At 54.0% G+C, this 13,342-nt stretch overlaps 1 protein-coding gene across 1 annotated transcript in view; it reads right to left on the bottom strand.

The window, feature by feature from the left end:
- LOC146797188 (semaphorin-3F-like) overlaps positions 1–13,342 on the bottom strand; it is a 670,875-nt gene that overhangs the window by 11,769 nt on the left and 645,764 nt on the right. The window contains exon 17 of the mRNA XM_085629898.1: positions 13,172–13,305. Coding sequence (XP_085486024.1) covers positions 13,172–13,305 — 134 coding nt within the window. The remainder of the gene's footprint in view (positions 1–13,171; positions 13,306–13,342) is intronic.

Genomic DNA, 13,342 nt, shown 5'->3' with positions numbered 1-13,342 from the left:
GCGAAGGACGAGGGCTGCCGCGGCCTGCTGTCTATCACTGGTAGCTTACCACATGCGCGTTCTCCCACTGTCGCCACAGTGCTGGGAATGCCACTCGACTTTACTATTCACTTCATGACCTAGGGACTCTCAGGAGACATATCTACCAGTCCCACCACCACCACCACCACCACCACCTGCATCCTTCAGTCATCCCCCTCCACTTTAGTCCCTCCTGGCCCAGTGCTGTGAGAACCCTCTGGACCCCCCTTTTCTCTCCCAACACTCTTCACTCTGGATGGAGACCCTTGAAACACCCTTTGCTTCTACTCTGGTCAATAAAATATCGACTTCTAGCACGTGCACAGAGGTTTCACACTCAGTGAGGCCGACAACCCTCTACTCCCACCTTCTATCTGGTGAGGTTAAAAGCCGTGAACTGCAGTTACTATTCAACAACTTGGGGCCTATTTATCGCTCTTTCCCTCAGCGCAGAGTAGCGGGCCACCTGGCTATGCTGCGTGTCATGATCCTGCTCCTTGTCCTGGGGAGGCGTAGCAAATTGATGCATACCCAGGTCTACCACTAATGGTAAATGCACCAAATCCATTGGAGGTAACACCCACGCTCCACTCATGAGATGCCTCCCTGGGGCGGAGCAATGCAAGATAGCGATTTATGCTCCCTTGAGTTACTCGAGATTTATCAAGCCGTGGAGGGTCACGCAGGGTCACGCAAGTTCACACAGGGTCGCGCAGGGTCACGCAAGGCAGCCTTGCGTGGCTTGGTAAATCTCACATAGGTTTTCCGTCGCCCTTTCATCCCTTCGCATGGCACAAGGTTGGCGCGAACCCTTGATAAAACTGGCCCTTTGCTTTTTGTTCAAAATAGTCGATGGGTACGGAAGACAGTACTTGTAACATTTGGAGTTTAGCATGTAGTGTTATAGACTCATGCGGTGCGCACTGACTTAGCATGTACTTTTGGGTTTGCAAAATGACAACTAGTTTTTCGACAAGTATTAGGTTTCGCGCACGCTGCAAATGATTCATGATCACATCGCAGAAACCCACAATGCACCAGGACAAGGATTCCACCTTAAATTGTATAAGTTTCCTGCTCCTGCCACCCCCTCAAAGAGAGTCTGAGTATGTGCCACCCCTCAAAGAGAGTCTGAGTATGTGCCACCCCTCAAAGAGAGTCTGAGTATGTGCCACCCCTCAAAGAGAGTCTGAGTATGTGCCACCCTTCAAAGAGAGTCTGAGTATGTGCCACCCTTCAAAGAGAGTCTGAGTATGTGCCACCCCTCAAAGAGAGTCTGAGTATGTGCCACCCACTCAAAGAGAGTCTGAGTATGTGCCACCCCTCAAAGAGAGTCTGAGTATGTGCCACCCTTCAAAGAGAGTCTGAGTATGTGCCACCCCCTCAAAGAGAGTCTGAGTATGTGCCACCACCTCAAAGAGAGTCTGAGTATGTGCCACCCTTCAAAGAGAGTCTGAGTATGTGCCACCCCTCAAAGAGAGTCTGAGTATGTGCCACCCTTCAAAGAGAGTCTGAGTATGTGCCACCCCTCAAAGAGAGTCTGAGTATGTGCCACCCACTCAAAGAGAGTCTGAGTATGTGCCACCCCTCAAAGAGAGTCTGAGTATGTGCCACCCTTCAAAGAGAGTCTGAGTATGTGCCACCCCTCAAAGAGAGTCCGAGTATGTGCCACCCCTCAAAGAGAGTCCGAGTATGTGCCACCCCCTCAAAGAGAATCTGAGTATGTGCCACCCCTCAAAGAGAGTCTGAGTATGTGCCACCCCTCAAAGAGAGTCCGAGTATGTGCCACCCCTCAAAGAGAGTCCGAGTATGTGCCACCCCCTCAAAGAGAATCTGAGTATGTGCCACCCCTCAAAGAGAGTCTGAGTATGTGCCACCCCTCAAAGAGAGTCTGAGTATGTGCCACCCTTCAAAGAGAGTCTGAGTATGTGCCACCCCTCAAAGAGAGTCCGAGTATGTGCCACCCCCTCAAAGAGAATCTGAGTATGTGCCACCCCTCAAAGAGAGTCTGAGTATGTGCCACCCCTCAAAGAGAGTCTGAGTATGTGCCACCCCTCAAAGAGAGTCTGAGTATGTGCCACCCCCTCAAAGAGAGTCTGAGTATGTGCCACCCCCTCAAAGAGAGTCTGAGTATGTGCCACCCTTCAAAGAGAGTCTGAGTATGTGCCACCCCTCAAAGAGAGTCTGAGTATGTGCCACCCTTCAAAGAGAGTCTGAGTATGTGCCACCCCTCAAAGAGAGTCCGAGTATGTGCCACCCACTCAAAGAGAGTCTGAGTATGTGCCACCCCTCAAAGAGAGTCTGAGTATGTGCCACCCTTCAAAGAGAGTCTGAGTATGTGCCACCCTTCAAAGAGAGTCTGAGTATGTGCCACCCCTCAAAGAGAGTCCGAGTATGTGCCACCCCCTCAAAGAGAATCTGAGTATGTGCCACCCCTCAAAGAGAGTCTGAGTATGTGCCACCCCTCAAAGAGAGTCTGAGTATGTGCCACCCCTCAAAGAGAGTCTGAGTATGTGCCACCCCTCAAAGAGAGTCTGAGTATGTGCCACCCACTCAAAGAGAGTCTGAGTATGTGCCACCCCTCAAAGAGAGTCTGAGTATGTGCCACCCCTCAAAGAGAGTCCGAGTATGTGCCACCCCTCAAAGAGAGTCTGAGTATGTGCCACCCCTCAAAGAGAGTCTGAGTATGTGCCACCCCCTCAAAGAGAGTCTGAGTATGTGCCACCCCTCAAAGAGAGTCTGAGTATGTGCCACCCCTCAAAGAGAGTCTGAGTATGTGCCACCCCTCAAAGAGAGTCTGAGTATGTGCCACCCTTCAAAGAGAGTCTGAGTATGTGCCACCCCTCAAAGAGAGTCTGAGTATGTGCCACCCCCTCAAAGAGAGTCTGAGTATGTGCCACCCCTCAAAGAGAGTCTGAGTATGTGCCACCCCTCAAAGAGAGTCTGAGTATGTGCCACCCCTCAAAGAGAGTCTGAGTATGTGCCACCCCTCAAAGAGAGTCTGAGTATGTGCCACCCCTCAAAGAGAGTCTGAGTATGTGCCACCCCTCAAAGAGAGTGAGTATGTGCCACCCTTCAAAGAGAGTCTGAGTATATGCCACCCCTCAAAGAGAGTCTGAGTATGTGCATGTGCCACCCCTCAAAGAGAGTCTGAGTATGTGCCACCCCTCAAAGAGAGTCTGAGTATGTGCCACCCCTCAAAGAGAGTCTGAGTATGTGCCACCCCTCAAAGAGAGTCTGAGTATGTGCCACCCCTCAAAGAGAGTCTGAGTATGTGCCACCCCTCAAAGAGAGTCTGAGTATGTGCCACCCCTCAAAGAGAGTCTGAGTATGTGCCACCCCTCAAAGAGAGTCTGAGTATGTGCCACCCCTCAAAGAGAGTGAGTATGTGCCACCCTTCAAAGAGAGTCTGAGTATATGCCACCCCTCAAAGAGAGTCTGAGTATGTGCCACCCCTCAAAGAGAGTCTGAGTATGTGCCACCCCTCAAAGAGAGTCTGAGTATGTGCCACCCCTCAAAGAGAGTCTGAGTATGTGCCACCCCTCAAAGAGAGTCTGAGTATGTGCCACCCCTCAAAGAGAGTCTGAGTATGTGCCACCCCTCAAAGAGAGTCTGAGTATGTGCCACCCCTCAAAGAGAGTCTGAGTATGTGTGCTCCATACTATGGAATTGTTTATTCCAGTACCCCTCTACTTTGCTGCATCTATGAGCAGGAGCAGGGCACTTGTGAATCTGCAGCGACACAGGCTACAGCCCGAGTGTTACAGGTTTCAATGTGCCCTGTGTGCAGCACATATTCTAATAGAACACAAGCTCTGCAAAGACTGGAAAGCAGTACCTTCCGCACCTCATTTATAGTTGTGGCTTGTGGAAAGTGGTTGGGATATCATTGAACGTGGTTTAAGGACCATTTTCCCATCATGTGCTTCTTGTCTTGTTTGCATGTCAGTGCAGCAGTGTTTTGTGAAAGTGTCAACAGGCGTGCACGCTTCACACACTTCATCGCTCTCTGCAGGGGCGGGATGCCCCAAATCTGCTGCAGGGACAGCCCTTTCAGTGACCATCACCCCAGACGCCTCCCTGACTAGTTGGGGTCAGACTTACAAGACTTGACCGTACAAGGGGTGTGGACACCCGATCTCCACATCAATCATCTGGAGTTGATGGCGATACAATGAGCCCTCCGCGTCTTCCACCCCCTCATTCATACAAGAGAGTTCTTGTCTGGACGGACAACACATCTGCCATGTTTTACGTGCAGGACCACGACGGCACACTCTCCCTTCGGCTATCGTGGGTGAGCCATCGCCAGGTCCTTCTCCCCATACAACACACACATGGGGTGGACAACAACTTTGTAAACCTGATCAGCAGGATTCCTCAACAAATCCATGAATGGGAACTTCACCCCCAAGTCCTACTCCCAAACTTCCACCGTTGGGGGTTCCCCGCATAGACCTGTTCACCATAGCCAAAAATGCAAAATGCCCAATCTTCGCCTCTAGGTTTCCATGCGCTTATTCACTATGATAATAATCCACATTTGTAAAGTGCGAACAATCAACCGTAAGGGTCTCTAGGCGCTGGGGGCCATCGGGAAGATTAAGCAAGCGATTGCCCAGAGTCGCATGGTGCTGGGCTAATCTGCCGCCGGCGATCGAACCGTGATCCCCAGATTCCGGAGTCAGTCACCCTGGCCGCGGCACCACATCCCTTCCCCCTATGGATGAACTGGTGAGGGATATTTGCCAATGCTTTTCCACCTTTCCCACTTCTTCCATTCAAGGTTCAGAAGCTCCAGTAAACATCCCTCACCCTCACTGACGTAGCCCCAAAGTGGGCCAGACAGTCCTGGTTCACCACACTTCGACCTCTGTCTAGTGCTTCAAGAGATGCTGTTCAACAGACCAGATGTTCTCTTCCAAAATCAAGGCACTCTCTATTTCATCCCAAACCAAACAGCTCAATCTTGCCATTTAACTCATGAAGTCCTAGAATTTAGGTACCTTAATCTGCCCGTAGAACGTGTTAACATTGGAAAGGTCGATGTCGATGTGCACAATTGACACATATATGTATATGACCAAGATCACATCATTATTATCAGATTGTTATGTTATTTTATTTTATAGCGCACACAGATATTCAGGACTGTCCCGGCGTAGAGCCAGCGAGGGGCGGAGAATGAAACATCGGCAAAGAGAGGAGTTTTCAGGAATTTCTAAAAGCCAGTGGATCCTCAATGTTCCGAAGAGCAAAGGGTCGGGCGTTGCAAACCACGGCCGCTTTCCGGGCGAGCGAGCTGCCACCTAACCTCTGGCATTTAAAGCGGGGAACCAGGGCCAGAAGTTGAGACGAGGAGCGTAATTGTCTCAAATGAGCATAGAAGGAGAAACGTTTTTGCAGGTAAGTAGGTCCTTGGCCGTAGAGCGCACGATGGGCAATGACTAACGATTTGACCCTTACCCTTGCCATCACAGGCAGCCAGTGCAATGCTCGCAGGTGGTGGCTCACACTACTTCTGAAAGGCAAGTCAAGTAGAAGTCTGGCTGCCGCATTCTGGACCACCTGCAGGTAGCCAGAAATGCCCACATAAAGCGCATTAGCGTAGTCCAGCCGGGATAGAATGAGGGCGCGGATAACTGTCTCCTTAGCAGCCCTAGGCAGACAGGGGAGAAATTTCCTAAGGGTTTTAAGAAGGCCGAAACACGTGCCGGCAAGCTTCTTAACTTGAGTGTGAAAGGCAAGGTTCTCCTCAAACCAGACCCCCAAGTTCTTTACGGGCTTCCCGATAGAGGTAGGCAGGGGGGACTCTGCTGGCCAGAGGGTGTCCCTAGACTTAGGGGGAAAAGTCCCAAAGAGGAGAATCTCGGACTTCTCCTCATTGCATTTAAGCTGCGAGGAGGCCAGCCATTTAAAAATGGAGGACAAGCATAGCTTCGCAGAAGAGATTGAGTCTGTATTCTTCTCCCATGTAAAAAGAAGCTGTGTATCGTCAGCGTAGGCGATGTTTGCCCCCAGTTCTTCCGCCAAGTAAACCAATGGTGTAACATAAATGTTAAAAAGAAGGGGGCTAAGGGAGGACCCCTGGGGGACCCCGGTGGTCACTGTCTGTGGAGTAGAAGAGGCCAGCGGAAGTCAGACCTGCTGGACTCGTCCGTCCAGGAAAGACTTGATCCAGCCCCATACTGAGCGAGAGACCCCTATCTCAGTGAGTCGCGTGAGAAGCCGAGAGTGCGGGACCATGTCGAACGCCGCCGATAAGTCGAGCAAAATCAATGCCGCCCTACCACCAGCGTCCAGACTCTCCCGGAGGGCTTCCGAGACCTCTACCAAGGCTGATTCGGTGCCGTGAGCGGCCCTAAACCCTGATTGTGCCAGGTGCAGGAGGTCTGCGCTATTCACAAGCTCAGTGAGTTGTTTAGTCACAGCTTTTTCACAGACGTTAGCTAAGCTGGGCAAGAGGGAAATAGGGCGGAAGTTCCCTAGGTTAAGGGGGTCTAAAGAGGGCTTTTTTAAGAGGGGAAGAATCTTGGCCTGCTTCCAGACTGCCGGGACGCAAGCTTTCTGCAGGGACAGATTAATAATAGCGTTCGCCTCTGCATTAATAGTCTCAGCTGCTGCTGCCAACAGTCTGGCCGAGCAGGGGTCCGCGGGAGAGCCCGATTTCAGGCCCTTTAAGAGTTTCAGAGATTCAGGCAGGACCAGGGGACTGAAAGCCTGAAGGAAGCGAGTAGGGTGGGCAGAGGATGTCACTGACACGACCCCTAAGGCACTGTCACAAGGGATAAGGGATAAAAGATGCTTGTATGGTACAGATCTTACCTCCAGGAATCAGTCGAGGAGACGTAATCAGTCTAAGGAGACGTAATTAATTGAGCGGTAGGGAACATGAAGCATTATTGTTAGCAGAGTCAATGCGAACTGAATAAAAGCCACCTTCGCTCCAGAACTTTGCAATCATGTTTGAGCATTTTAAGTTCCGGGGTGAACCAAGGTTTAGAAGGAGACTCCCTGGAAAGCCTGGGAGGGCTAGACGGAGCTAACGTGTCCACAGCACTAGTCACCCAGTCTGTAAAACCAGCAAGACCGCCCTCAAGATCACCCAGGAGGGCAGGCCTAGCGGCGTACAATGCCTGATTGAATGTGTGCGGATCAATTTTGCTGAATGCTGGTTTACTGTGGCATCTAGCCAGGGGGGTTAGCATTGATGATTGTCCATGAGAAATAGGTTAGAAAATGGTCAGAGCAGGGGACCGGACAAGGGTCTTCTACCTCGATGGAAAAGTTGGTGCATATGAGATCCACAATGTGTCCCGCTTGGTGGGTGGGACTACTTATGCACTGGGAGAGTTGAGCGAGATAAAGAATATCCAAAAAGCACAAGTTACTTGTGTAACGATATATCTGTAAGAGACATTAGTTAGTGATAGATTCCTTACCTTAGAATATTCCCAGGCGTCAGACTGGATCCGGAAAGGTTTTCATCAGCAGAACCCCTGCGTACAGGGGTACAAGGAGGCAGGCTGTCACTGGACAGAGCCCTCCACTGCCCCACCCCAGAGTACAAGCAGGCAGGCTGTCACTGGACAGAGCCCTCCACTGCCCCACCCCAGAGTACAAGGAGGCAGGCTGTCACTGGACAGAGCCCTCCACTGCCCCACCCCAGAGTACAAGCAGGCAGGCTGTCACTGGACAGAGCCCTCCACTGCCCCACCCCAGAGTGTAAGCAGGCAGGCTGTCACCGGGACAGGGAGACCAGTGGGTTAATGCACCTGCTTTCAGTACCGCTTTGTGGTTAAAGGGCGGGGGCGCTTTGGAGATGCAGAGACCACCGGTGTGGGTGCATGGCCCCCACTGCCCCCCAACAGGGAGGGGCAGCAGCAGCCAGGTGTGCCCTTCTCCTCCTGCCGCCTCTGAATCAGCGCCAGGGGCCATAAGACGCAGAGAGCGCCGGGGGCAAAGGGGTGGGTGCGTCCTATGTACAACACCGGCGCAGGAAGAGCTCGGACCAGCCCCTTGTAGCCCCAGGAGCTGGCACTTGTAAAACACCAGTATATTTACTGACAGGTGAACTGTTTCGAAGTATACCTCTACCTCAAATTCGTGAGAAATATGATAAACTGGATGTTTTTATTTAGGGGGTGGAGGGTGTCCGGACGTAGAGTGCCCGGGGCTCATGCTAGACAGAGAGGGCCTTACTCCAGCTGCACAGACGGAGACTGCTGCAAGGTCTGGCAGGACGGAGAGTGCCTGGACAGGAAGCCATTCACTGTGATGGAGCGATGTGCACTGCACCAGCACTGCTCACAAGGACCAGTGACAGCATGCACTGTGAGGGAGGGATGAGTCACTGCACCCGCACTGCTCACAAGGACCAGTGACAGCATGCACTGCGAGGGAGGGATGAGGCACTGCACCAGCACTGCCCACAAGGACCAGTGACAGCATGCACTGTAATGAGACGATGAGGCACTGCACCAGCACTGCTCACAAGGACCAGTGACAGCATGCACTGCGAGGGAGGGATGAGGCACTGCACCAGAACTACCCAGAAGGACCAGTGACAGCACGCACTGTAATGAGACGATGAGGCACTGCACCAGCACTGCTCACAAGGACCAGTGAAAGCATGCACTGCGAGGGAGGGATGAGGCACTGCACCAGCACTGCTCACAAGGACCAGTGACAGCATGCACTGCGAGGGAGGGATGAGGCACTGCACCAGCACTGCCCACAAGGACCAGTGACAGCATGCACTGTAATGAGACGATGAGGCACTGCACCAGCACTGCTCACAAGGACCAGTGACAGCATGCACTGTGAGGGAGGGATGAGGCACTGCACCAGCACTGCTCACAAGGACCAGTGACAGCATGCACTGTGAGGGAGGGATGAGGCACTGCACCAGCACTGCTCACAAGGACCAGTGACAGCATGCACTGCGAGGGAGGGATGAGTCACTGCACCCGCACTGCTCACAAGGACCAGTGACAGCATGCACTGCGAGGGAGGGATGAGGCACTGCACCAGCACTGCCCACAAGGACCAGTGACAGCATGCACTGTAATGAGACGATGAGGCACTGCACCAGCACTGCTCACAAGGACCAGTGACAGCATGCACTGCGAGGGAGGGATGAGGCACTGCACCAGAACTACCCAGAAGGACCAGTGACAGCACGCACTGTAATGAAACGATGAGGCACTGCACCAGCACTGCTCACAAGGACAAGTGAAAGCATGCACTGCGAGGGAGGGATGAGGCACTGCACCAGCACTGCTCACAAGGACCAGTGACAGCATGCACTGCGAGGGAGGGATGAGGCACTGCACCAGCACTGCCCACAAGGACCAGTGACAGCATGCACTGTAATGAGACGATGAGGCACTGCACCAGCACTGCTCACAAGGACCAGTGACAGCATGCACTGTGAGGGAGGGATGAGGCACTGCACCAGCACTGCTCACAAGGACCAGTGACAGCATGCACTGTGAGGGAGGGATGAGGCACTGCACCAGCACTGCTCACAAGGACCAGTGACAGCATGCACTGCGAGGGAGGGATGAGGCACTGCACCAGCACTGCTCACAAGGACCAGTGACAGCATGCACTGCGAGGGAGGGATGAGGCACTGAACCAGCACTGCCCAAAAGGACCAGTGACAGCATGCACTGTAATGAGACGATGAGGCACTGCACCAGCACTGCTCACAAGGACCAGTGACAGCATGCACTGTGAGGGAGGGATGAGGCACTGCACCAGCACTGCCCACAAGGACCAGTGACAACATGCACTGCGAGGGAGGGATGAGGCACTGCACCAGCACTGCTCACAAGGACCAGTGACAGCATGCACTGTAATGAGACGATGAGGCACTGCACCAGCACTGCCCAGAAGGACTAGTGACAGCATGCACTGTGATGAGACGATGAGGCACTGCACCAGCACTGCTCACAAGGACCAGTGACAACATGCACTGCGAGGGAGGGATGAGGCACTGCACCAGCACTGCCCACAAGGACCAGAGACAGCATGCACTGTAATGAGACGATGAGGCACTGCACCAGCACTGCTCACAAGGACCAGTGACAGCATGCACTGTGAGGGAGGGATGAGGCACTGCACCAGAACTACCCAGAAGGACCAGTGACAGCACGCCCTGTAATGAGACGATGAGGCACTGCACCAGCACTACCCAGAAGGACCAGTGACAGCATGCACTGTAATGAGACGATGAGGCACTGCACCAGCACTGCTCACAAGGACCAGTGACAGCATGCACTGTGAGGGAGGGATGAGGCACTGCACCAGTACTGCCCACAAGGACCAGTGACAACATGCACTGTGAGTTCGGGATGAGGCACTGCACCAGCACTGCCCACAAGGACCAGTGACAACATGCACTGTAATGAGACGATGAGGCACTGCACCAGCACTACCCAGAAGGACCAGTGACAGCATGCACTGTAATGAGACGATGAGGCACTGCAGCAGCACTGCTCACAAGGACCAGTGACAGCATGCACTGTGATGAGACGATGAGGCACTGCACCAGCACTGCTCACAAGGACCAGTGACAGCATGCACTGTGAGGTCGGGATGAGGCACTGCCTACGAGGATCAGTGACAGTATGCACCGTGAGGGAGGGATGAGGCACTGCACCAGCACTGCCTACGAGGACCAGTGACAGCATGCACCGTGAGGGAGGGATGAGGCACTGCACCAGCAATGCTCACAAGGACCAGTGACAGTATGCACCGTGAGGGAGGGATGAGGCACTGCACCAGCAATGCTCACAAGGTCCAGTGACAGTATGCACCGTGAGGGAGGGATGAGGCACTGCACCAGCAATGCTCACAAGGACCAGTGGCAGCATGCACTGTGATGAGACGATGAGGCACTGCACCAGCACTACCCAGAAGGACCAGTGACAGCATGCACTGTAATGAGACGATGAGGCACTGCACCAGCACTGCTCACAAGGACCAGTGACAGCATGCACTGTGAGGTCGGGATGAGGCACTGCACCAGCACTGCCCACTAGGACCAGTGACAGCATGCACTGTGATGAGACGATGAGGCACTGCACCAGCACTGCTCACAAGGACCAGTGACAGTATGCACTGTGAGGTCGGGATGAGGCACTGCACCAGCACTGCCTACGAGGACCAGTGACAGCATGCACTGTGATGAGACGATGAGGCACTGCACCAGCACTGCTCACAAGGACCAGTGACAGCATGCACTGTAATGAGACGATGAGGCACTGCAGCAGCACTGCTCACAAGGACCAGTGACAGCATGCACTGTGATGAGACGATGAGGCACTGCACCAGCACTGCTCACAAGGACCAGTGACAGCATGCACTGTGAGGTCGGGATGAGGCACTGCCTACGAGGATCAGTGACAGTATGCACCGTGAGGGAGGGATGAGGCACTGCACCAGCACTGCCTACGAGGACCAGTGACAGCATGCACCGTGAGGGAGGGATGAGGCACTGCACCAGCAATGCTCACAAGGACCAGTGACAGTATGCACCGTGAGGGAGGGATGAGGCACTGCACCAGCAATGCTCACAAGGACCAGTGACAGTATGCACCGTGAGGGAGGGATGAGGCACTGCACCAGCACTGCCTACGAGGACCAGTGACAGCATGCACCGTGAGGGAGGGATGAGGCACTGCACCAGCAATGCTCACAAGGACCAGTGACAGTATGCACCGTGAGGGAGGGATGAGGCACTGCACCAGTAATGCTCACAAGGACCAGTGGCAGCATGCACTGTGATGAGACGATGAGGCACTGCACCAGCACTACCCAGAAGGACCAGTGACAGCATGCACTGTAATGAGACGATGAGGCACTGCACCAGCACTGCTCACAAGGACCAGTGACAGCATGCACTGTGAGGTCGGGATGAGGCACTGCACCAGCACTGCCCACTAGGACCAGTGACAGCATGCACTGTGATGAGATGATGAGGCACTGCACCAGCACTGCTCACAAGGACCAGTGACAGTATGCACTGTGAGGTCGGGATGAGGCACTGCACCAGCACTGCCTACGAGGACCAGTGACAGCATGCACTGTGATGAGACTATGAGGCACTGCACCAGCAGTGCTCACAAGGACCAGTGACAGCATGCACTGTAATGAGACGATGAGGCACTGCACCAGCACTGCTCACAAGGACCAGTGACAGCATGCACTGTGATGAGACGATGAGGCACTGCACCAGCACTGCTCACAAGGACCAGTGACAGCATGCACTGCGAGGGAGGGATGAGGCACTGCACCAGCACTGCCCACAAGGACCAGTGGCAGCATGCACTGTGATGAGACGATGAGGCACTGCACCAGCACTACCCAGAAGGACCAGTGACAGCATGCACTGTAATGAGACGATGAGGCACTGCACCAGCACTGCTCACAAGGACCAGTGACAGCATGCACTGTGAGGTCGGGATGAGGCACTGCACCAGCACTGCCCACTAGGACCAGTGACAGCATGCACTGTGAGGGAGGGATGAGGCACTGCACGAGCACTGCCCACAAGGACCAGTGACAGCATGCACTGCGAGGGAGGGATGAGGCACTGCACCAGCACTGCCCACAAGGACCAGTGACAGCATGCACTGTGAGGGAGGGATGAGGCACTGCACCAGCACTGCCCACAAGGACCAGTGACAGCATGCACTGCGAGGGAGGGATGAGGCACTGCACCAGCACTGCCCACAAGGACCAGTGACAGCATGCACTGTGATGAGACGATGAGGCACTGCACCAGCACTGCCCACAAGGACCAGTGACAGCATGCACTGTGATGAGACGATGAGGCACTGCACCAGCACTGCCCACAAGGACCAGTGACAGCATGCACTGTGATGAGACGATGAGGCACTGCACCAGCACTGCCCACAAGGACCAGTGGCAGCATGCACTGTGATGAGACGATGAGGCACTGCACCAGCACAGCCCACAAGGACCAGTGACCGCATGCACTGTGAGGGAGGGATGAGGCACTGCACCAGCACTGCCTACGAGGACCAGTGACAGCATGCACTGCGAGGGAGTGAGGAGGAGCAGGTTGCCCGGGACTCAGTGTGGCCCGCACTAAAGAAAGGTAAATAAAAATGCCACCTACCACTTTCCTTTGGGAAGAGCCGTCTCTCTGCAGCAGCCACTTGACGGTGGCCTGGGGGGAGCGCGGCTGACACTCCAGGAAGACACTGGTTCCTTCAACTCCAAACTGTGTGCTCTCCTGCAGGTGCCGCTCCACTGCAGAGGAGAGAAGGACAAGAGACACCTTACTGGG

Source organism: Triturus cristatus, chromosome 10 (genome assembly GCF_964204655.1).
Source record: "Triturus cristatus chromosome 10, aTriCri1.1, whole genome shotgun sequence".
In the NCBI taxonomy this organism is placed as follows: domain Eukaryota; kingdom Metazoa; phylum Chordata; class Amphibia; order Caudata; family Salamandridae; genus Triturus; species Triturus cristatus.
This window is presented reverse-complemented; position numbering and strand designations above follow the sequence as displayed.